The sequence below is a fragment of the Onychostoma macrolepis genome, chromosome 07 (genome assembly GCF_012432095.1).
Source record: "Onychostoma macrolepis isolate SWU-2019 chromosome 07, ASM1243209v1, whole genome shotgun sequence".
NCBI lineage: Eukaryota > Metazoa > Chordata > Actinopteri > Cypriniformes > Cyprinidae > Onychostoma > Onychostoma macrolepis.
Window position 1 is genome coordinate 26,194,478 of NC_081161.1, and position 23,395 is coordinate 26,217,872.

Sequence of the window (23,395 nt, forward strand, 5' to 3'; positions counted from 1 at the left end):
TTCATCCTCACACCTCACACTGCAGGCTTCTGTTTGAGAGTTTCCCTCCAGAATCCTCAACGATCTTCTTTATCTCCTCCAGGTCTTTCTCTGCTTGGCTCTTAGCATCATCTTTACTGTCCCTGCTACAGAAACATTGCATGCATTGCAAAGTGAATAAACCCCCCACATATGAGCCACACCAGTCAGAGCAGCGATTGGATATGAGTAATGTCATAAATAATATATCAATGTGTGGTCCGTTCTCAAGCCGCTACCCGACCCAGTGGAGTAGTGTTCAGGAAGATGATTCATCCTCCCCGAAAAGCTACAAAGTGTGTGTGTTTAGAGAGTGTGTAGCTTGTGCGCTACAGATGGCCTACAAGTCACAACATGTTTAAGCATTCCAAGACTCTTGGTCACTGCAGCAGCCAAGCCGATTTACGTAGGCAAGCAACAAAAAGAGAGAGTAAAATAGAGAAAGCCAACAAACACCCCGGCAACATCCTGGAATGCCTCACTGGCTTGAATACAGCAGCAGAAGCCCTGAATGCAGTTACGAAGCCATTGTGAATTACTGCACAGTTAGAAAACACAACAAATGGTGAAAGGAAGCATTTGATAATTCATTTGAATAATTTTACTGACTGTATCACTCATTTATGTACAGTCACACTCCTTTTTCCAGGCAGGCATGATAGGCTACCATGATAAATAATGACTGGAATCAATTCTCTGTAATGGCAGCCAATTAATATCCATGAAACTTTTTCTTCTTCTTTTTTTTTGTGGAATTTAAAAAAAAAATCTCCCATTTTTCTCCACTGCGGCATTTAATTGATTAAAAATACAGTAAAAATGGTAATATTGTGAAATATTAATGTAATAACTTTTCTATTTTAATGTATTTTAAAATAGTTTATTCCTGTGAAAAAAGCTATTTCAGCAGCTATTACTCCAGTCTTCAGTGTCACATTACCCTTTAGAAATGATTTGAATGTTGTTTTTTATTTATTTATTTATTAACAGGACAGATCGTAGTCTCTTGCAGCATCAGATACCGATCCAGTCTCCACTGCACCCATCAAAATATTAAGACAACCCAATCTGATTTTGTTTCTCGTGTGTATATATATATTTGTTTTGATATCCTAATGCAGGGAATAATTCAGATGTGTTTTCATGTGGAGAAAAAGAAAATGTACCCTCAGAGGTTTATCTAGAATGCCTACATTTTGTTCAAGATAAAAGGTGTCGTAAGACACACATGCCAAGACAGATGTTCACATATTGTGTGTCTTTGATTTAGATCAACAGCACACTTTCGTTCTTAAACTGTGTATTATGTTCAAGTTAAAAAGGAAGTAACCTGCCAAATGGCAAAAAATGGTCAAAACCAATTTTATTCACATTAGGCAGTTGGCAAGTGTTTTATATATCCTCCCTGTAGTTAATATAAACCGTTATTTTAGGAATTCTTCTTTAAAAAAAAAAAAATTGTTAAATTTAATGTAATTGTTAAATTTTCAATGCAACCTCAGGATCAGTCTAACTGGAAGGAAATTTCTCCAAATTCTCAACGCAGATGACCATTGATAAGGAAGGATTAAAGCTGGTTCACACCAAAAACATTAAATATAACCAGACATTTGCTATTTATTTGACAGAGTTTAGCTCCAACACACTTGCCTGGAAGTTTCTAGACAATCTAAAAGGTCTTGATGAGCTGGTTCAGGTGTGTTCAATTAGGGTTGGAGCTAAACTTTGCAGGTCAGAGGCCCTCCATGAACAAGTTTGGGCACCCCTGTTCTAGACAAACTAGTCCTAAATAATAAGCTAAAAAATGTAAACATATTATTCATACCTTGGCGTATCTTTGTTCCCGACGCGGGGTGATTGGGAGTTGTCACTTGTGTCCATAGCAGATGAGTTCTCTTTGGCAGCGTCTGATGTCCCGCCCTCGTCCTCTCCATCCTCTGCTGAATGACTGCTGGATGTCTGCAGGCCAGCCATGAACTCTATGCTCTGTTTTAAACTGTCCAGTCTCTCCTAAAAGCACACACATAGTTAACTTCCATATGTGCAAGATTTCCAACTTTGTTAGTCTTATAGATTTGAATGGGTATAACTGAAGAGGTAAAACTTTATTCCAGCCACACTAGCAATAAAATCATATTGTTCACAGCACACCAGTGCCCTCTGCTGTGAAAACACGTTTGGTTTCACAAACCATACATACTAAATAGAGCCCTGCATTTCGGTCCGGGCCCAATGGGCCCTGACTTTTTCACTTCCCTAGGGCCGGGCTTCGGGCCAACTTTCACATCATAGTTGAGACACGGGCCGGGCTTCGGGCCTGTTTTAGGCTTCTCCTTATTTTTATATTTTAGACATCCATCAATTAGTGATGAAAAAAAAAGCCACGCTAGTGGAAACAACACGAGACCGTGCTTGACTGAGAGCGGCTCGACGGTGTTTAGAGACCCGCAGAAGCAGCGAGTGCCGTCAGCGGAGCTGAAGACTTCTGAGTTTAAATACATGCGATAAAGCTTGCCGTAAAGCCCCAGCAACAGTAATTACCATGAATGTGTCCAGGGGAAATAGTAAGGAGATATTTGAATTATTTACTAATAAACTAGTGTTTTCTGCGTCAGTGTCGCAAAGATGAAGATGATGATCCTGAATCGCCATCTCCTCATTAGACGCGCCTTTAGAGAGAAGTGCATCTTCACGGATTATGATTATAATGAAAGTTTTTGTTCTCGATTTGTTTTATTTAGTTAGGTAGTAATTTAAAGCTTTTTATAGATATATTCATCATGTCTGTGATGCATGTATTCGCTGACTTTCAGTTCATTTTTGTGAAGCTCCTGTTCAAGACGAGATGGCAGAAAGCGCATCGTTTTCTTTATTTTATAAAAGCACGGCGTTTTTTTAAAAGTAGACCCCTTACCGTTCCGAATGATGTATTACTCTTACCTTTATGAGCACAAATTATTTTAAGTTGTTTCCATTGAAAAAAATGCAATTGATTGCATTGGTGCCTCCATGTCCTGCGCTTTAGCTTCCACTCTCCGCACAAACTATTGGATGCAGCGCACATTTATCTAGGTTTAACGTTTGAACATTGTTATATGCTTGAACTGTTTCAGTATATCTATAGATTTTATTTTAGGCAAGTCGTGATGATTTGAGAAGGCTAAATTCATCAAACATAGGCTATGATCAGCCTGCCGGTCTGCCGCTGGCCGCTTGGTCGTTACTTTGAGAAAGAAAAAAAACGTATTTAATGAACAAAAAATGCTCCAAACGTTTTTCTAAATGAACTTAATACAAAAACTAACTTTGCCATTACATACAAAACTGAACTATTTTAATAGCGGAAACATGAGCCGTTTTGGGAGAAAAAAAATGTTTATTTTGGGCTTGGGTAGGACTCGGGCCGGTAATTCTGATAAGCTGTCGGACACGGGCCGGGCTAGGGCCTAAATTTGAGGCCCGTGCAGGGCTCTACTACTAAATACTTTCTAAATGTAATACAAGTTCCGATACAATAGTTCAGGTCTTTCCCAAATCACCGTGCTCAAGATCTTCATTCCAGAGTGAAGGAGTTTTTTTGCGGCTTTGTAGTAAATCGTCTCTGGTTTGTTGTAGATCATAGCATTCTCACACATCACTTTGAAATCCAGCTGTGGGGAGAACAGTACAGAATAGTCTACTATTTTGTCAAAATGAACAAGATATATTTTCATCTAAATGACCTTCATCAATATTCAAATGTTCTATGACTAATTCAAATATTCAACCCTCTGCAAATTAAAGCAGCTGGCATAATCAATCATTCAACTACTTAGTGCCAGTCTGTGTCCTGGTAACAGCTGTGATGATCATCTTACCTTGAGCTCCTCAAGTGACTGGTATTGCTCCTTCTTCACTTTCTCCTTCATAGTGCTGAAGTCCATGGGTCTCTTTATAATGAGAGAGTACCCTGGAGCGATCAGGTCTGTCACAGGAAATGAGAAGAACGCACTTGGGTCCTTCCTGCAATCAACAGCAGCCAACAGCATTCGGCTTTCATTCACAGTAATTATAGACAGGATTATGATCATAAGCCACAGGGATATAAGACCCACAACACAGGTCCGATAAGGTACTGTGACGAGTCTCCTGCTCTTCCCGCTGTTGCCGGCCAGTGGGTGTGGCTGGGAGACTCATCAAGTGAACTGTGTACACCTGTTCTTCCCTCTATAAAGAGCCTGGGCTTTGTTGGCATGGGAGGCCTGCTCCTGGTTGTGTTTGTGTCTTTGTTTATTTTGGACTTTGTTGTTACTTTGAACTTAGTTCTGCCTGATGCTGGACCAACCATGTGTCTGACAAAAATTGTGTTGATTTCTTGTTTTATTTCTTTTTATATTTATGTTAATAAATATTTACATTGTAATCAAACCATCCTGACTATGTCCTCCAATCTTTTGTCACGGCTTTGAGCCGGTCGTGACAAATGTGGGGGCTCGTCCTTAAAATTTGAGTACTTAATTTAGATGGTTAATTTCGTTAATGTGAGGATTATTCCGTTAAATATAATTTTTTGTGGACATTATTTGTTGAGAAAATTGTTTTGAAATTTTTTTTGGAGGACTATAGCGGTTGGTTTGAATTTGTTTTTTTTTTTTATTTGAATTTGCTCCGAATTTTTTATTTTATTTTTATTTTTTTTTTGTGCGGTGAAAGCAGTTAGAGCATTTGTCTCGGGAACACGTTTTGTAGTGGTGACTCGTTAATCGGTTGCTACTGCAAACGCTGGTTTACAGTGTATAAGAACCCACTGCAAGTAACTGTACGAAGATTAGGTTGAGTTTAGGTAGTTTAAAATATTAAGTTAGAGGGAATTGCTTGTCCAATCTTTTTTCCTCAAGTATTTGTTTTTGGAAATGTAAGTAGCCGTGTATTTGTCTTTGATTATGGCCTCGAAGGTTGAGGAATTTATTGATGCTCCGTCTGAAGAGTCAGCTATTACAACTTGCGAGTCATTATGAAATCAATTTGATAAGCGTCTAAAAGATAACATTAAAACCCTGATAAAGACCGAGTTAATTGAACGCAAAATTTTAGCATCTCAATCTGTAGAAGATACTTCAGCTTTCATTAATGGTACATCTACGGTGTCTCATTTAACGTTTGAACAACAAAAACAATTGTTAATTCAGGCTGAGATGAAAGAAAAAGTGTTAGAAGCGCAAAATCGTATCAAGTTGTCTGAAGTCCAATTACAACAACAACAGCTTGAACTTGAACGATATCGTTTGGATTTAATAAGGGATGGTAAACTCTCTGTTGGTGGTGGAGGGGAACGCGGTTTGGCACTTTGTAAATTTGATGTTGTGGGTAATATGAAGTTGATTCCTAAATTTGATGAAAAAGATGTTGAGCTTTTTTTTTTTACTTTTCGAACGTGTTGCGGATGCTCGAAATTGGCCAGATGAGGAGCGCACGCTTATGTTGCAATCTGTCTTCACAGGTAGAGCTCAAGAAGCATATTCTTCTCTTAGTGTAGAGGATGCTGCTGATTATCAGGTGGTTAAGGCTGCAGTGCTGAGAAGTTACGAGCTGGTTCCAGAAGCCTACCGACAAAAATTTAGGCACTGGAAGAAAAGTGACAAACAAACGCATGTTGAGTTTGTACGCGATATATCACTCTATTTTAATCGTTGGTTTGTGGCGTCTGACGTAAAAACACTAGACGATTTAAAAGAGTTAATGGTGCTTGAACAATTAAAAAACTCCGTTTCAGATCGTGTAGCAACTTATGTAAGCGAACGTAAACCTTTCACGGCATATGAGGCAGCCGTTATGGCGGACGAGTTCTTTCTGATTCATAAGACCTCTTTTTGTTCTAAAACGTATGGTGAAAATCTTCAAAGAGAACCCTGGCGTAAGTCTGTTAACTCTGCTAAATTATTGCGTGATCCTCTGGGCGGACAATTACATAGTTCTGTTGGAGAAAAAGAGAGAGCAAATACGTGTAATTATTGTCATGTGTTTGGTCATTGGAAGAACGAATGTCCATTGTTAAAAACAAAAGGAGATGTTTCGAAAGTGAAATTTAAAAATATTTCCTCTGCAAAACCTGTTGCTTTGGCTGTAAATGCCCCGATTTTGCATGACGGTCAGAAAAGTTGCATGTCTGGTTTTTCAGCATTTGCTCCCTTTGTTACAGAAGGTACTGTCAGATTGGTTAATTCTACAAAAGATGTACCAGTTAAAATCCTTCGTGATACAGGATCATCAGAAACTTTTGTTCTAGAGTCTGTGTTGCCTTTTTCCACTGAGTCTTGTACTGGAAGTAATGTTTTGATTAAGGGCATTGGTTTGAATATCATGTCTGTTCCACTTCATAAACTCGTTTTGCAGTCTGATCTGATCCAGGGAGAAGTGGAAGTTGCTCTACGTTCCTGTCTGCCTGTGGAAGGAGTACAGGTAATATTGGGAAATGACTTGGCTGGTGAACGAGTTTGGCGGAATGATTCACCACATTTGGTGGTTACAACCTCCCCATTGGCTTTTAAATCAGATGATGATCACTCTTTGAATGCATTTCCATCGTGTGTGATAACGCGATCTATGAGAAAAACACAAGCTCAAGAAACTTGAGTCTAAAAATGTGGTCAGTAAAACTCTAGAAATCCCTTCTGTTTTGTCTGTGTCACGGGATGAGTTGATAAAAGAGCAGAAAGCTGACTCTACTCTTGTTGAGTTGTTTGATCGAATGGTCCCTTATGACACAATTGTCAATCTATCTTCTGGGTATTATCTGGAGGAAGGGTTATTGGTTCGGAAGTGGGTCTCACATGGAGAGTTTGCAATAGGTGATCTTGTTGTACAGATTGTAGTACCACAGTCTCTTCGTCAACTTGTGTCACAGACCGCACATGATGCGTCTGGCCATATGGGGGTGAAAAAGACCTACAAGTTACTCCTGAAACGTTTCTTTTGGCCAAAATTTAAGCGTGACGTGTCAAAGTACGTTAAATCCTGTCATACGTGTCAGGATTTACTGAAACTTACTGGAAAGCCAAATCAATCTCTGAAACCGGTTCCTCTTTACCCCATTCCAGTCGTTAGTCAACCATTCGAGCATCTTATTGTGGACTGTGTCGGGCCGTTGCCCCGGTCAACGGGAGGTAATGAGTATTTGCTTACAATTATGTGCCAGGTAACTAGATATCCCGCTGCATACCCATTGCGTTCAGTAACAGCGAAATTAGTGGTAAAAGCACTAACTCAATTCATTTCTGTGTTTGGCATACCAAAAATTGTCCAGTCTGATCAGGGAAGTAACTTTACTTCTAATTTGTTCAATCAAGTGTTGACTCAACTTCACATTCAACATAACCTCTCCAGTGCTTATCGTGCTCAGAGTCAGGGAGCACTGGAGAGGTTTCATCAAACGTTAAAGTCGTTACTGAGGTCATACTGTACTCAGATGGGGAAAGATTGGGATGTTGGTTTGCCTTGGTTATTGATGGCGGCTCGGGAAGCGGCACAGGAGAGTACAGGGTTCAGTCCAAATGACCTTGTTTTTGGGCACGATGTGCGAGGTCCGTTATCTGTTTTGGTTTCTGACTGGAAAAAGTCAGATCCACCAAAAAATCTTCTATCATATGTTAGTGACTTCCGCCGTCGAATTTTTGAGACTTGTCAATTGGCAAAATTATCTCTGAGCAAAGCTCAGGATCGAATGAAACGGCTCTTTGATCGGCGTACAGAGTTACGGTCTTTTCAATCAGGTGACCAGGTGCTGGCGCTGATGCTGGTTATCGGATCACCGTTTCATGCTAAGTTTGCGGGGCCGTATACTGTTGCTCGCCAGATTTCTGATCTTAATTATTTAATCAATACACCAGATCGGAGGAAAAAAATTAGAGTATGTAACGTAAATTTGTTAAAGCCTTATTACGCTTCATGTGCCACTGACTCTGCAATGTCTGACCCAGGTAATTTGTCAGATTTATGTATTAAACCTGTTCTGCTTACAGATTCTTGTATCAACAATGAAATGGATGACTTGGAGCCAGTTACGGTAACCCAGGAGAAAGATTAAATTTATCCTGGAGATTCTGTTCTTCAGGCTCGTTTAAGAAATTCTGAAGCGTTAATTCTGAAGAGTTCTTTGGTCGACCGACTTAAGCATTTAATGGATGTGTGCAGCGTACTGATTTAATGGTTTTGGTTTCTGGATACGCTTCACTGTTTCCTGACACTCCTCCTTGTACAAATCTAATAGAGCACGACATTGTGGGAGATTCAGTTCCGATTCGTCAGCGTTACTATCGGGTGTCTATGAATAAGAAAAAACATCTAGATGAGGAAATTGAATATATGTTGAAAAATAACATTGCTGAACCTTCTTTCTCTAGTTGGGCTTCTCCGTGTTTGTTGGTGAATAAATCTGACGCGTCATTTAGATTCTGTACCGACTACCGAAAGGTAAACGCTGTAACGAAGCCTGATTGTTTCCCGCTGCCCCGAATAGAAGACTGCATTGATCAAGTAGGTAATGCAAGGTTTGTGAGCAAGTTTGACCTACTGAAAGGTTACTGGCAAGTGCCTTTAACTGCCAGGGCTCGGGAGATTTCTGCTTTTATTACACCTTCCGGTTTATTTTCTTATAAAGTTATGAGTTTTGGATTACGCAACGCCCCCACAACTTTTCAGCGGTTAATGAACCGTGTAATATCGGGTTTGAGTGGCTGTGCTGTTGTTGTTTTTAGTCAAACTTGGGAAGAACACTTTTTGATCGCTTTGTAAAGGCAAACTTGACAGTTAATTTGTTTAAGTGTGAGTTTGCCAGGGCTACGGTTACTTATTTGGGGAAGGTAGTTGGACAGGGCCAAGTGTGCCCTGTTCGTGCTAAGGTAGAGGCAATTGATGAATACCCTACACCCACAACCAAGAAAGAGCTAATGAGATTTCTCGGAATGGTAGGGTTTTATCGTTGTTTTTGCAGGAATTTTTCTATTGTAGCGGTGCCCCTGACAAATTTGTTGCGGGAAGGAGTATCTTTCTGCTGGACCCCGTTGTGTCAACAAGCATTTGAGAAAATAAAGATGCTCCCGTTTTGGCTGCTCCAAGGTTTGACCAGTCTTTTCAATTGCAGGTGGATGCCAGTAATGTGGGTGCTGGGGCTGTCTTATTGCAGAGGTCTGAGAATGGCATTGATCACCCAATTGGCTTCTTCTCTAGAAAGTTTAATTCGTACCAGCTTAATTATTCAGTGATCGAGAAGGAGGCTCTTGCCTTAATTTGGGCTTTACAACACTATGAGGTGTATGTGGGATCGTCAGTGGGACCCTTAGTGGTCTACACGGATCACAATCCTTTAATTTTTTTGCACTCCTTGCAAAACCCCAACCAAAGGCTAATGAGATGGTGTTTGTTTTTGCAGGGTTATCAGTTGGATATACGCCATATTAAGGGCTCAGAAAATGTAACGGCTGATGCCTTATCTCGTGTTCACATAGTCTAAGTGTTGTAGGACTCGTGTTTTTGTTGTTTTGGGTTTTTCTCTCTCTCTTTCTTCCTTAATTTTGCTTCCTAGACGTCAAGGTTGCTGTAAAGACTTGTGGAGTTGAAGAGACTGGGGAACATTCGCGAGTTAAATCAGGTCTTGACACTTCGACTGTTTGACTATTGTGCAGATTTCTGTTACGTTTTTATTTTTTCTGTGGTCTCTTCTTTTTAGGGGGGGGAGTGTGACGAGTCTCCTGCTCTTCCCGCTGTTGCCGGCCAGTGGGTGTGGCTGGGAGACTCATCAAGTGAACTGTGTACACCTGTTCTTCCCTCTATAAAGAGCCTGGGCTTTGTTGGCATGGGAGGCCTGCTCCTGGTTGCGTTTGTGTCTTTGTTTATTTTGGACTTTGTTGTTACTTTGAACTTAGTTCTGCCTGATGCTGGACCAACCATGTGTCTGACAGAAATTGTGTTGCTTTCTTGTTTTATTTCTTTTTATATTTATGTTAATAAAAATTTACATTGTAATCAAACCATCCTGACTATGTCCTCCAATCTTTTGTCACGGCTTTGAGCCGGTCGTGACAGTACTCAGATAAAGACTACTTTACTATAAATTGATTTGCATTTTTATGAGTGAAACAAGTACTTGACCCCTTCGCAAAACATGACTTAGTAATTGGTGGCAAAACCCTTGTTTTCAAATAATCAAATAATTTTTTTCCCCCACTGTAGACTATACACTGCCATTCAAATGTTTGGGTCAATAACTTGTGTGTGTATATTTCTTTGTATATATATATATATATATATATATATATATATTTTTTTTTTAAATAATACATCAAGGATCAATTGATCAAAAGTAACAGTAAAGATGTGTATAATGTTACAAATTATTTATATTTCAAATAAAAATGCTGTTCTTTTTAACTTTTTATTCACCAAAGAATTCTAAAATGTCTCAAAAATATTGAGCAGAATAATAGTTTCCCACATTGACAATACTAATAAACTTTTCTTTAACAGCAAATTAGATTAATTTCTGAAGGATCATGTGACACTGGAGTAATGGCTGCTAGAAATTTAGCTTTGCCATCACAGGAATAAATTATATTTTAAAATATATTCAAATAGAAAAGAGTTACTTTTTTACAATATTACTATTTTTGATTTATTTCAAAACTTATTTCAAAAACACAAAAAAAAAAACTTACTAGCTTCAAAATCTTTGAATATCAGTGCACATTAGTTACATATGAATCTACAACCCGTTTAAACAGATTGTCCAAAGGTTAGAAATGTTTAGTCCTACCTCTGGAGTTGTCGGATGAGCTGACTCAGAGCTTCCTGTAGAGGCGTCTGCTCTTTTTCTGAGGAATTACAAAAGCCATAATAAGCAAAAGATAATCAGCACAAGCACGCAGTCCCTCAAAACAACATCGTTAAAATAGATCAGTTTTAAACCATGAAAGGGTGCGGACTGCGGAGCTCTACCTTCCATTTTGGCAAGTGAGGGGGTGAGGGGCTTGTCCTGGGAAACATCGGAGCGAGCAGGAGTTCTGCTCTGCTCATCCCAGTCTGGATCCACAGAGTCTGGGCCCTTCCTTTTTTTGGTCATCTATAAGACATAAGACATAACACTGATTAGGATGTAGTTAGCAAGTAAACAAAAAAAGTAAAGCACAAAAACACAGTATTTATAACTCACCTTTTTCTTTTTGTCAACCGGTGACACTGGAGGACTGGCTCTGTCCTTCTCGTCCTTCTTTTTCTTCTTCTTTTTCTTGTCTTTGTGTTTGTCGTAATCTACAGAGTCGTCGTAAACACTCTCGAGGCTAGGGCTGCCTGTGGTGACCTCATTCCCAGCCACTTTCAACACCAGCTTCAGTGGACGCTCTGAAAGGCCAGACACACAAGTGAGTTGCCTAATGTCAATATTATAATTTAATATAATATAATATTGTAATACTGTCCCATTCATTACCAAAATTTATAAACTGTATCTGATTTGAACACCTGGTATATCCTGTCTCTTTTTCTGGCTTTTGTTACAAAAAACAACTAGAAAAATCTTATATCATATTAAAATACATATATTTTAATATGATATAAGCACTAACAACTAATTGCCTTTTTTGAGAAGAACTACTCTTTTCACAAACTATGTTTCAGAGTACACTATGTATCAAACCCACATAACAAATCAAAATAATTGTTTGATTATTATTGTTTATTACAATTTGTGATGCTCAATGTATTTTCATCTGGTTCTAGTAGGAATTACATCTAAGACATTTATGGAAAAGAACCTAAAACTAATTCTGATGATGACTTTACTAATCTGATGTTTTAAGCAACAGCTGCTTGTTTTCCGGAGCAAAACAAATGTTAGCCAACTTGTTAGCCTTCAAATAAATCTAATGAGAAAACACATATTAGTCTAAATAAACCGGCTCAAATCGGAACAATTACTGTATTAACATCACGCTGTGGACATGTAATACCAGACTGCTATTCATTCACTGACAGCATAAGTCTGAGTGCTGCTTCACAGCTCATCCAAGTTTATAACGTAACCAGGCTTTCAGTCTATAACGTTAGTCAAATATTCCCCAGCATGATGAATGAATCGTGAGTGACCTACCGTCGTGTGTGTGCTTCTCTGATTTGTGTTTCTTGTGCTTTTTGCCCATAATTTAAAGTGAAGCTGGTGGTTCAGTCAGGTCAGTGCTTGACCAGTCTGCTCTTTGTTTTGTGTCGGTAAGCAGTAAGCACTTCAGAGCGCCTCTTACGGAGCTACAGGATTCAAACAGCGGCGCCTAGTGCTCGGCGGTGTGAACTACAGTCAACACGCCTTGAAATTTGTTTGTCTTCATTTGTCTCAGACTGCAGCTCAGTAAATAGTTAAATATAACCTGACAGAGTTAAAACATAAATGCTTATATAATGCTTATATATTTGTTTATATATAACAATGGGGGAAAAGCCATTGAAATACTACTTAATACCACTAAGAGGCAGCATTGTTAAACATTCAGAACATCAGCGTCCCACAATGCAAAACCCCGAGACTGGTAAGAGCGTTTTTAATACTGTGTGACAACTATAGAGCAAGGAAAGGACTTTTTGATATCAAAATGTTGCTCCATTATAATTTAATTGTCGCAAAGAGCAACAAACAAAACGAGCTTAACAGTTTTACGTGCCACTGCCACAGCATACTGAGGCATCATAGTCAGAGATTTGGTGTGGACAAGTCACTATGTGTGTTTGTTAGTCATTTCTTTTTGTGGCAGCATGGATTTCTGGAAAGTCCCAATACCAAAACATTACGACTCAAATAACTAAATCTTACTAAATTGTTTCATCTAAATTACATGCAGGAAATGCGGAACTAATGCACATAAACTGCACTGCTCTACTCTACCAATTATAACACAATGTTTCAGCTTGTATTATAGTACATGCTTTCATTTAATGTGTACATTGTTTCAGTTTCCAAAGCCACTATTGGGTGTTGAAGTTTGAATTAAATGCAGTTATAAGTAAGTAAACATAAATGCATCCAGGACAGTAAAATATGGTCTTTGTTAAGTGCCAGTTTATGATATAGTTTAGGCGTATGTATTAAACTGAACAGTGCAGAGTATTTAGATGGATTATAATGAAGTCATACAGTATGATAAAATTTTTTTAAAATGCTACATTTTTCATTTACTTTATGTAGCCATTTATATTCACTTTTAGCAGACATATTTAAACACTAACTTTATTCAGATCTGCATATTATGTATAAAATGACCCATGACCCCTCAATCTGTCCTTCTCTGGTATGGCATAGGCTTTCCAAAAGCTGCCATTATCTCTAAATTTGAACACCCTCAGGGTGTTCTTCAGGCAGTCTGTGATGTGATTTAACTCATCTCAGCCCGTCTCATATACTGTAGCCTTTGCTCTTATCTCTCATATAAAGCCACACACTCTCACTTACACACACACTGACTTAATGGCCATATAAGCTGTGCTGTATCTATTTTCAACAGGCCTTAAACCTGAGGGAAGCTATCCCTGTTTGAATAGACATGTTGGACTTAATCTTCTTTTCCATCACATACTTTTTGTAATGCCATTTCACACTGTCTCTATGCTTGCTTTGAACCATTTGAATAACTATTAAGTGATATTACAGCAATCACTGTTAGAAAGAAATCCTTTCATGTAATCAGACCTACTTTCAAAGCCATGGCATTTATGTTCCATTCGCTTGTCCTATAAAGTGTGCATTATGTAACTTTTTTGTAAAACAAAAGACTGTTAAGTATGTATGTTTAATTAAAAATTGTCTTAATTGTCTTTGTTAAAATGTAAATATATGATGAACTTACACAAATTTTTGCCTTGCCAGCTAACTGAAATAAAATAAGTTGAAGTGCTTTAATTAGTAACAATAAAACTGAAATCTAAATACAGATAAAATGACAAAAGCACATAACAAAATACTAAAATAACTGAGTTTGTTCTATAAAAGCATAAATGGTCTTAATTCTTTGAATTACATTCCAGGTTTTATGAACATGCAGTGATACCATGGAGCCCTGCTCTCTTATGCTACTTTACGGCTCAAAAACTAATGGAATCTGGTCACCATATTGGCCATACTCTGAAGAGTTGGATCCAAAAGCAAAGGAGCACAATGAGGTGGGTCAGTTTCATTTACTTCAACAAGCCAATGACTTTCAAAGTCTTTTGAAAACCGTCCCTTGGATGCATTTCTCATCAAAGCAGCCACAAACCCATGGGGACAATCATCACATTTGTTCTGGTGATTCAATTTACCATTAATATCTAACACAGAGCTGGTCTTGATTTTCACTCAACTCTGGACATGAAAGGGACCCAGAAGGATGACACGGCACAATTATGTATCATTTACACCGATGCACCAGAATATACGCAATCATCTCTCAAAAATCCCTAAACTGTAAAACCCATTTGCTCTGTTTACTCAGCTGGTTTCTTAAGAACTGGTTCTGTGACTCATTTGACTTGTTCAAATATATTTGTATGGTTCAGCATTTGCTTTCTATTTTCCATGTATTTGTGTATTTTCCAAATATCTGCTAAAAGTTTTTTGGGGGGGAATGACTCCTAATTTTGTATGTTGGACATGTTCCATAAGTGAACGGAATAAAATCTGGATTTGCTACAGATGGATTTCGAGGATTCTTGGCCAGGTGTTCTTTGAAGTCTTGAAGTCCAGCCTGAGGTAACTGTGGGTCTGCTCGGCTTGGCTTTAGATTTATAGTGATTTGTTTTAGCATGGCAGGTTAAAGCTAGGGTCCTGGTTCTGCTTAGGACGGTAACTGTCGGTGTCTGGTACTCTTAAGCCCGCATAGAGACAGACTCCTTCATCAGGTGCACCCGAGGTGCATTATCTGTCTCTGCTGACATGAAATCTTAGAGCTCTGCTCTGTGAAGACTTAGTTTACCTTGGCTCCTAAACATGGGACTGCTCCAGCAGGAGAAGCTATCTTTAACTCGTTCCCAATCAAATGATAGTGGATTAAACTTTCAAAGAGATTCATTACAGCAACACTATGTTCCGTACCCAAGCTGTGAACAAAAAATTTGATTTCCTCCCCTACATCAGGCTTAGTGTCTAATGTTAAGTCTAATGTTAATACAGTATTAATATATTGCAATGCACTGTATCCATGCCAATTGCCTACATATTTCTACTAGAATCTGCTTTGCAGGCTTCCATATAGTATTCTCCCATAGCTAACTTTTTCATTTTTCTTATTTCTACTAACTGTTGATCACAACAAATTTTTGATATTATATACTAATATGTTTCTGTACATGGGCCTATTATTATTAGTAGCCATAAAAACATAACATTTTTGAATACCTTTAGTGTAAAGATGGATCTTATCAATATTTTGTATTAATCAAGACCGATTTTGAGCTTTAATTTTTTAATACATTGTGCTGCACCATAAGTTGCATGACTTTGGCATTGTAAGCACCATGTTATATTGTTGGAGCTATAGGAAACCTTTTCAAGACACTTGCTATAGTCTTCTTAAGCCAAACAATAAGACAAAATTTTAAATCATTATTTACTTTATTGACTATTCTCCTCCACCATAATTATAAAAATGTACAACAGAAGTTGAATGTACTACAAAAATGTGTTACATTATTTAACACCAAATGCCATTGGTTGTCATTGGCTTCAGTCCTAATAAAATGCTTTTTATCAGGACCCACTAGAGGGCCTCAGCAAACTTCCAAGGGGGCCTCAAGATGACTTTAACATATTTAAAATAAGACAAAACAAGCATTAAAACAAGTGATTTTATTTATTTATTGAGAAACAGGTTTCCCATGGTGCAGCCTCATTTTAAAAGTGTGATTTCTAGAACTGGAAAAATATCTTAATACATTTTTATAATGAATACATATTTTTCTAGTTATTCCAGACTCTGAAATAATGTAAACGGGCAGAAACTGTGATCCAGGAATTAACAAACACCCTTTTCAATATTGTGGACAATGGAATTCTGCAATTCATGCAGCCAAAAAGTTTGAGAGCCATTGGTCCGATGTTTGATGCCATGCAGCTACAATAGTTTATTTGAGAGCTAGTGTGGGATAAAGTCAAAATTTCCAGTGATTCAGTGAACATCACTCTGTTCTTCACATAGTGCAATCATTTGACTTCAGAAGAGATAGCACACAAGTTATATGGACCACTATTATGGTGCTTTTTTCTGAGCTTGACAGCTTCAGCCCACAATCGCTTTCATCCAATTCACACTTCCATAAGAAAGAAAATCATACAGGTTTGAAATAACATTTGGCTGAGTAGTACATTTTCATTTTTTCGTAAACTACCCCTTTGGTACTACTGTAAGCTCATGGCAGATTTTACCTAATTCAGCCATGATAAAAGACTGAGACATTCATACAATCAAAAAAAAAAAAAAAAACACCACATAAAAGTCTAATTTCAATGGAAAAACATGGGTAACTGCTTCAATTCAAGTCCTGAATTGAAATATTTGGTCTCATCCCCTTCCCTGCTCAAAGGAAACGATTATCTTTTTATCTGGCCAGCACACAGTGAACCAAACCAGAGCGCCAAGGGTGGGTTCAAAGACTCGCTGCTGTAGCTGTGAAAGACAGTTGGACATTGCAGCCATGAAATACTATACTAGACTTTTCTCCTACTCGTATGCCAGCATTCTAGCATGAAAACTGCAAGGAAATTTGAAAATAAATCTGTACAATCTGCATAATGTTTTAATGACAGCAAAATCATTAGGGATGAAGGAGGCCACCTGCCATTTTTCAGTGTAAATGTTTGGGGACTCCCTCTCCCTGACTAATTTACTTTTACATTTATTTTCATACGAGACACAGTGACATGGTAGGGTATGAAATCATTTCTGGATCTGTATAAGTTCTGTGTTTGTAGTTCTGATATATGTGATTGCTGAATGGCTCTTTGTTAAACATACAGATCAAATATAAAGTTTTTTTTATGACTTCTAATCATAAATGAGTTCATCTCATATATGATATGAACCCCACCCCCAAAACAGTGAAAGTAAATGGTAATCGAAACTGTGTAGTGCATGTGTGTTCTTTGTAGTTTTACATTTTATTTAAAATGATTGGTTTCATTTTATTTTGATGGTCCCTTTAACACTAATTTTGCACCTACATATCTACTAACTCTCATTGGTGTTAGTAGAGTATTAGTAGACTGGTAGGGTTAGGGTTTGACATGTACTTGCAGAATTACTTATTGTTAAGAGAATGCTCAAAAGGGAACATCAAAATAAAGTGTTACCAATTTATTTACTTTAAGGTTGCACTTTATTTTAAGGTGTCCTTGTTAGAGTGTAGTTATACATTAAGTACTGAGTAATATTAATTAACTACATGTACTTACTATATGGTTAGGGTTAGGATTAGGGTTTGGCTTGGGGTTACTTGTATGTGATTATGCATAACTTATTGTTATTATAATATTAAGTACATGTAACATAACAAGGACACTTTAAATAAAGTAAAGTTACTTAATTGGTTTTGGACAGTTATTTTGGATAGAAAATATCCACAATGAAAGGAAGATCACGACCTCAAAGCTTTATTCTTTAATCTCAAATTTTATACTCAAGTTACAGTTTGCAGATTGGCGTATATTGTTAGATCAGTGTCGACCATAAATGCCTTTAACTAGAAGCATCTCTCGTCCTCTGAAATTCCAGTGAAGTTTTTCCTCCTCCATGAGTAGTAAACAGGCTTCAGCAGTCTAGGCATTAGACATGGAGGAGAAATGGAGGATGAAAGCTGAAATCAAATAGACTTCTAGGTTTGACTTGCCACATGGATCTGATACACTGTCATCGTCAGCATCATCCATTTCCAGTAACTCTCTCACATGCCGCTGCTCTCTGATCCAATTACTCTAATGAATATTTCATTTGGCTTACTTATTGTTTTTGTAGCAGGCTATATCTGATGTTTAAGCTTCTTTAATGTATTATTCTGTTTTTAAGGTCTCTTTATAATGGAAGTAGTAGGCTTTTTAACAGCCTGTTCTGATGAGAGACACTGTGGGGGAGGCACACTAGTTGTGTGTGCGTGTGTGTGTGCGTGCGCGTGCGTGTGTGTGTGCGTGTGTGTGCGTGTGTGTGTGTGTGTGTGTGTGAGATGAAGAAAAGGAGGGTGGGGGGTACTGATAGCTGTCGCTCGAGGCCTTTCTTCTCTGTGAGCCTCTGAAGGCAGAGGCCCTTTGGAGAGGAGAATTCACAGGAGAATAACCGTTCAAAGCCAAGGAGCGCCATGATGGTCTTCCACCAGATTCAGAGACGTTTGAAAAGTTCACACAAACTGTGATGCTGCCATTGGGAAACGTTTTTAACACACACAACGCTCTGGTGTGCTTCAGTCTGTGACTCGCTGTGTTTATCGTAAAGAGGAGGGCAGGAGAGGCAGAAAAAGTGGCAGAGAGGTAGAGGGCGTCAGGGAGAGACGGACAGAAAGTAAGAAAGAGAACGGAAAAAGCAGAAAAAGACAGATTAGAAGAAAAGGCAAGCTGTGACCCCAGCAGCTCTTACTATAAAGACCGCTCGCTGTCATTCTGTTCGAAATCTCTTTTAACTCAAATAATCTGTACCCTCAAAGGGAAAAGTTGCACCGCGTGATTCCCTTCAACATCCAAGTCTCTCTGCCTAGACATGTCCTTATTGGTACAAAATATGTACAAAATATATATATATATATATTTGTGCGCACATGAATCATTTGGATTGGATAATAGTGATCTGTGAATTAGGTTTGTATGTCTGTTTGTTATTAGGGGATTATTATTAAATATTTGGATCAAATTAAATTATTGCTTTTATTTTGAAGTGAAGAGTTAATTTGAGATGCCATGGTGTAAAATGCCTCTCACAACTGGGCAGAAGGTTTCTAGTGGCATGTTGTTGCGAGTGTTTTTATTATTTAAATTATTTATTACAATTTATGGAGTTATTATTGACGTCACTTCAGTTCAAATTAGGGGTGCGCCGATCCGATATTCAGTATCGCTATCGCCCGATACTGGCATTTTCAGCCGGATCGGGGTATTGGTCAGAAGACCTATCCAAATCCGATATTTTGCGTATTGTGTTATTGTTAAGCCCCACAAAAGCCACAAACACATTATAAAACACAATAAGTTTTCGTGCACTGTATTTCAAGTGTTCTGAAGCCGTTACATATTAATGTGAGGTACAGATGAATATTTAAGTCAAGTAACTGAAATTTAAAACCGTTAAAAGAAAAGGTTCAATAAACTATCGCGCAGATTTAATACACTATGCATTAATATCTCTTCACTTTGAGATTTGAACCTTTCTATGCTGAGAGCTGCGTGCTGTGCTGTGACTCCTAGTCCATGGGCCCAGGCCACATTTTTCACTAATTGGTACCACCCAAGGTGGCAAATTCTTTTTTTTTTTTAAGTCCATATCTCTAGATGATATTACAACATGATAACCTTTTGTTAGTGGTAGCTTTGTAACAGAAATCAGCCTTCAATGACACTAACCGTTGAGCCAAATAATGAAAATATCTTGTAACTTTATTTGAACAGAACATCATACAAAGAAAAACAACATAATTCTACCTTGTTCATGAACTTATTTGGTCATTGCAAACTGTTTCTGTTTATTCATCATCATCGTCATCATCATCATCATACAGGTGCTGGTCATATAATTAGAATATCATCAAAAAGTTGATTTATTTCACTAATTCCATTCAAAAAGTGAAACTTGTATATTATATTCATTCATTACACACAGACTGATATATTTCAAATGTTTATTTCTTTTAATTTTGATGATTATAACTGACAACTAAGGAAAATCCCAAATTCAGTATCTCAGAAAATTAGAATATTGTGAAAAGGTTCAATATTGAAGACACCTGATGCCACACTCTAATCAGCTAATTAACTCAAAACACCTGCAAAGGCCTTTAAATGGTCTCTCAGTCCAGTTCTGTAGGCTACACAATCATGGGGAAGACTGCTGGCTTGACAGTTGTCCAAAAGACGACCATTGACACGTTGCACAAGGAGGGCAAGACACAAAAGGTCATTGCAAAAGAGGCTGGCTGTTCACAGAGCTCTGTGTCCAAGCACATTAATAGAGAGGCGAAGGGAAGGAAAAGATGTGGTAGAAAAAAAGTGTACAAGCAATAGGGATAACCGCACTCTGGAGAGGATTGTGAAACAAAAGCCATTCAAAAATGTGGGGGAGATTCACAAAGAGTGGACTGCAGCTGGAGTCAGTGCTTCAAGAACCACTACGCACAGACGTATGCAAGACATGGGTTTCAGCTGTCGCATTCCTTGTGTCAAGCCACTCTTGAACAACAGACAGCGTCAGAAGCGTCTAGCCTGGGCTAAAGACAAAAAAGACTTGTATGTTCTCTGATGAAAGTAAATTTTGCATTTCCTTTGGAAATCAGGGTCCCAGAGTCTGGAGGAAGAGAGGAGAGGCACACAATCCACGTTGCTTGAGGTCCAGTGTAAAGTTTCCACAGTCAGTGATGGTTTAGGGTGCTATGTCATCTGCTGGTGTTGGTCCACTGTGTTTTCTGAGGTCCAAGGTCAACGCAGCCGTATACCAGGAAGTTTTAGAGCACTTCATGCTTCCTGCTGCTGACCAACTTTATGGAGATGCAGATTTCATTTTCCAACAGGACTTGGCACCTGCATACAGTGCCAAAGCAACCAGTATCTGGTTTAAGGACCATGGTATCCCTGTTCTTAATTGGCCAGCAAACCCGCCTGACCTTAACCCAATAAAAAATCTATGGGGTATTGTGAAGAGGAAGATGCGATATGCCAGACCCAACAATGCAGAAGAGCTGAAGGCCACTATCAGAGCAACCTGGGCTCTCATAACACCTGAGCAGTGCCACAGACTGATCGACTCCATGCCACGCCGCATTGCTGCAGTAATTCAGGCAAAAGGAGCCCCAACTAATTATTGAGTGCTGTACATGCTCATACTTTTCATGTTCATACTTTTCAGTTGGCCAAGATTTCTAAAAGTCCATTCTTTGTATTGGTCTTAAGTAATATTCTAATTTTCTGCTTATTTTGTTCTACTTGCTTATAGAACAAAGATGGTCGAAGTAATCTTGATTTGAAAATGCATCAAATTAAACAAAGTTGCAATCATCGGTCATTTCTTTACTCATTTTCACACAGCTGAGTCATAGCTGAATAAGTCGCAAAGTGCATGTGGCCTCCAAGGGTAACTCATATCAAAATAAACAGCAGGACTTACCTTTTCAGATGATGCTAGTGGCTTATCAGTACAACAAAGTATGGTGGAGTAATCTGGTTTTGAAACTAGCACCAGTCGTTGTTGTTGTTGCATAATATACTATTTCATATACAGTTCATACATATTTTTTCAAATTGCTAGGTCATGGATTGTCCCACCATCATGGTTCTGATATCACCAGATTACAGACAGTCTTGTCTATCCTTATCTGAATATCCCCCCTAACATCAATATTTTCTGAGATAGATATACAAATATAACAAATACCATGTCAAATTATGGCAGATCTGGATAGCCCTGACTGTCCTGAAAAAATCAACATATAGCATGCATGGCTACCTCTTACAATAGACTTCATACAAACCTGCTGTGCAGATACTGTAGGACGATAATGGCAAAAATAATGATTGTCCCAAAAGATTAGTAAAGCTACTCATTTGAAATGGTTACCATGTTTCAAAGTACTTATATGGACTCTACAAACAAACTGGTACCAAAGAGATTTTGCCACCTTAGGTGGTACCAAATTCTGGCTTGGCCCATGGACTATCCGTGCTGCGCTTTGTGCCTGCACGCTGAGACACCATGTTGCTTCAAGCACATCATTGTACACACTGGATGCGCATATATGTGCTTTGTGCTGCTCTGTATTTGGAGAACTTTGTATCATACGCACAATGAAAGATTATTAATAGCCTTTCTTGTTCGTCTTATCTATCATTTGTTTCTGCCTCATTACTGTGCTATACATTTAAAAGGAATGTCTTTAAATTTTCCAGTATATATTGATATATAAATATATTACTTGTTTTTCATGAATGTATTTTACAACAATACAAAGAGCAATGTACAGGTGCTGGTCATATAATTCGAATATCATCAAAAAGTTGATTTATTTCACTAATTCCATTCAAAAAGTGAAACTTGTATATTATATTTATTCATTACACACAGACTGATATATTTCAAATGTTTATTTCTTTTAATTTTGATGATTAGAGCTTACAGCTCATGAAAGTCAAAAATCAGTATCTCAAAATATTAGAATATTTACATTTGAGTTTGAATAAATGACCATCCCTACAGTATAAATTCTGGGTATCTCTTGTTCTTTGAAACCACAATAATGGGGAAGACTGCTGACTTGGCAATGATCCAGAAGACGAACATTGACACCCTCCACAAAGAGGGTAAGTCACAGAAGGTCATTACTGAAAGGTGTGGCTGTTTACAGAGTGCTGTATCAAAGCATATTAAATGCAAAGTTGACTGGAAGGAAGAATTTGGGTAGGAAAAGGTGCACAAGCAACAGGGATGACCGCAAGCTTGAGAATACAGTCAAGCAAAGCCGATTCAAACACTTGTGAGAGCTTCACAAGGAGAGAACTGAAGCTGGAGTCAGTGCATCAAGAGTCACCACGCTCAGACGTCTTCAGGAAAAGGGCTACCAAGCCACTTCTGAACCAGAGACAATGTCAGAAGCATCTTACCTGGGCTGTGGAGAAAAAGAACTGAACTGTTGCTCAGTGGTCCAAAGTCCTCTTTTCAGATGAAAGTAAATTTTACATTTCATTTGGAAATCAAGGTCCCAGAGTCTGAAGGAAGAGTGGAGAGGCACAGAATCCATGTTGCTTGAAGTCCAGTGTGAAGTTTCCACAGTCTGTGATGATTTGGGCTGCCATGTCATCTGCTGGTGTTGGTCCACTGTGTTTTCTGAAGTCCACAGTCAACGCAGCCATCTACCAGGAAATTTTAGAGCACTTCATGCTTCCTTCTGTTGACAAGCTTTATGGAGATGCTGATTTCATTTTCCAGCAGGACTTGGCACCTGCCCACACTGCCAATAGTGTTACTGTGCTTGATTGGCCAGTAAACTCGCCTGACCTGAACCCCATAGAGAATCTATGGGGTATTGTCAAGAGGAAGATGAGAGACACCAGACCCAACAATGTAGAAGAGCTGAAGGCCACTATCAGAGCAACCTGGGCTCTCATAACACCTGAGCAGTGCCACAGACTGATCGACTCCATGCCACGCCG

General features: G+C 38.5%; 1 protein-coding gene and 1 long non-coding RNA gene across 2 annotated transcripts in view; one reads left to right on the forward strand and one right to left on the reverse strand.

Annotated features, from left to right (window-relative positions):
* brd7 (bromodomain containing 7) overlaps positions 1 to 12,297 on the reverse strand; it is a 17,308-nt gene extending 5,011 nt beyond the window's left edge. The window contains exons 1-8 of the mRNA XM_058782335.1: positions 12,137 to 12,297; positions 11,201 to 11,388; positions 10,987 to 11,110; positions 10,805 to 10,862; positions 3,876 to 4,020; positions 3,558 to 3,668; positions 1,844 to 2,028; positions 14 to 125 (exon numbers count right to left, since the gene is read on the reverse strand). Coding sequence (XP_058638318.1) covers positions 14 to 125; positions 1,844 to 2,028; positions 3,558 to 3,668; positions 3,876 to 4,020; positions 10,805 to 10,862; positions 10,987 to 11,110; positions 11,201 to 11,388; positions 12,137 to 12,185 — 972 coding nt within the window. The 5' untranslated portion in view covers positions 12,186 to 12,297. The remainder of the gene's footprint in view (positions 1 to 13; positions 126 to 1,843; positions 2,029 to 3,557; positions 3,669 to 3,875; positions 4,021 to 10,804; positions 10,863 to 10,986; positions 11,111 to 11,200; positions 11,389 to 12,136) is intronic.
* Positions 12,298 to 12,343: 46 nt separating this feature from the next.
* Positions 12,344 to 14,691, forward strand: LOC131544257 (uncharacterized). The gene is made up of 3 exons (XR_009272076.1): positions 12,344 to 12,566; positions 14,056 to 14,190; positions 14,347 to 14,691. It is a non-coding gene; the product is annotated as an uncharacterized LOC131544257 (long non-coding RNA).
* The last annotated feature ends 8,704 nt before the right edge of the window (positions 14,692 to 23,395 follow it).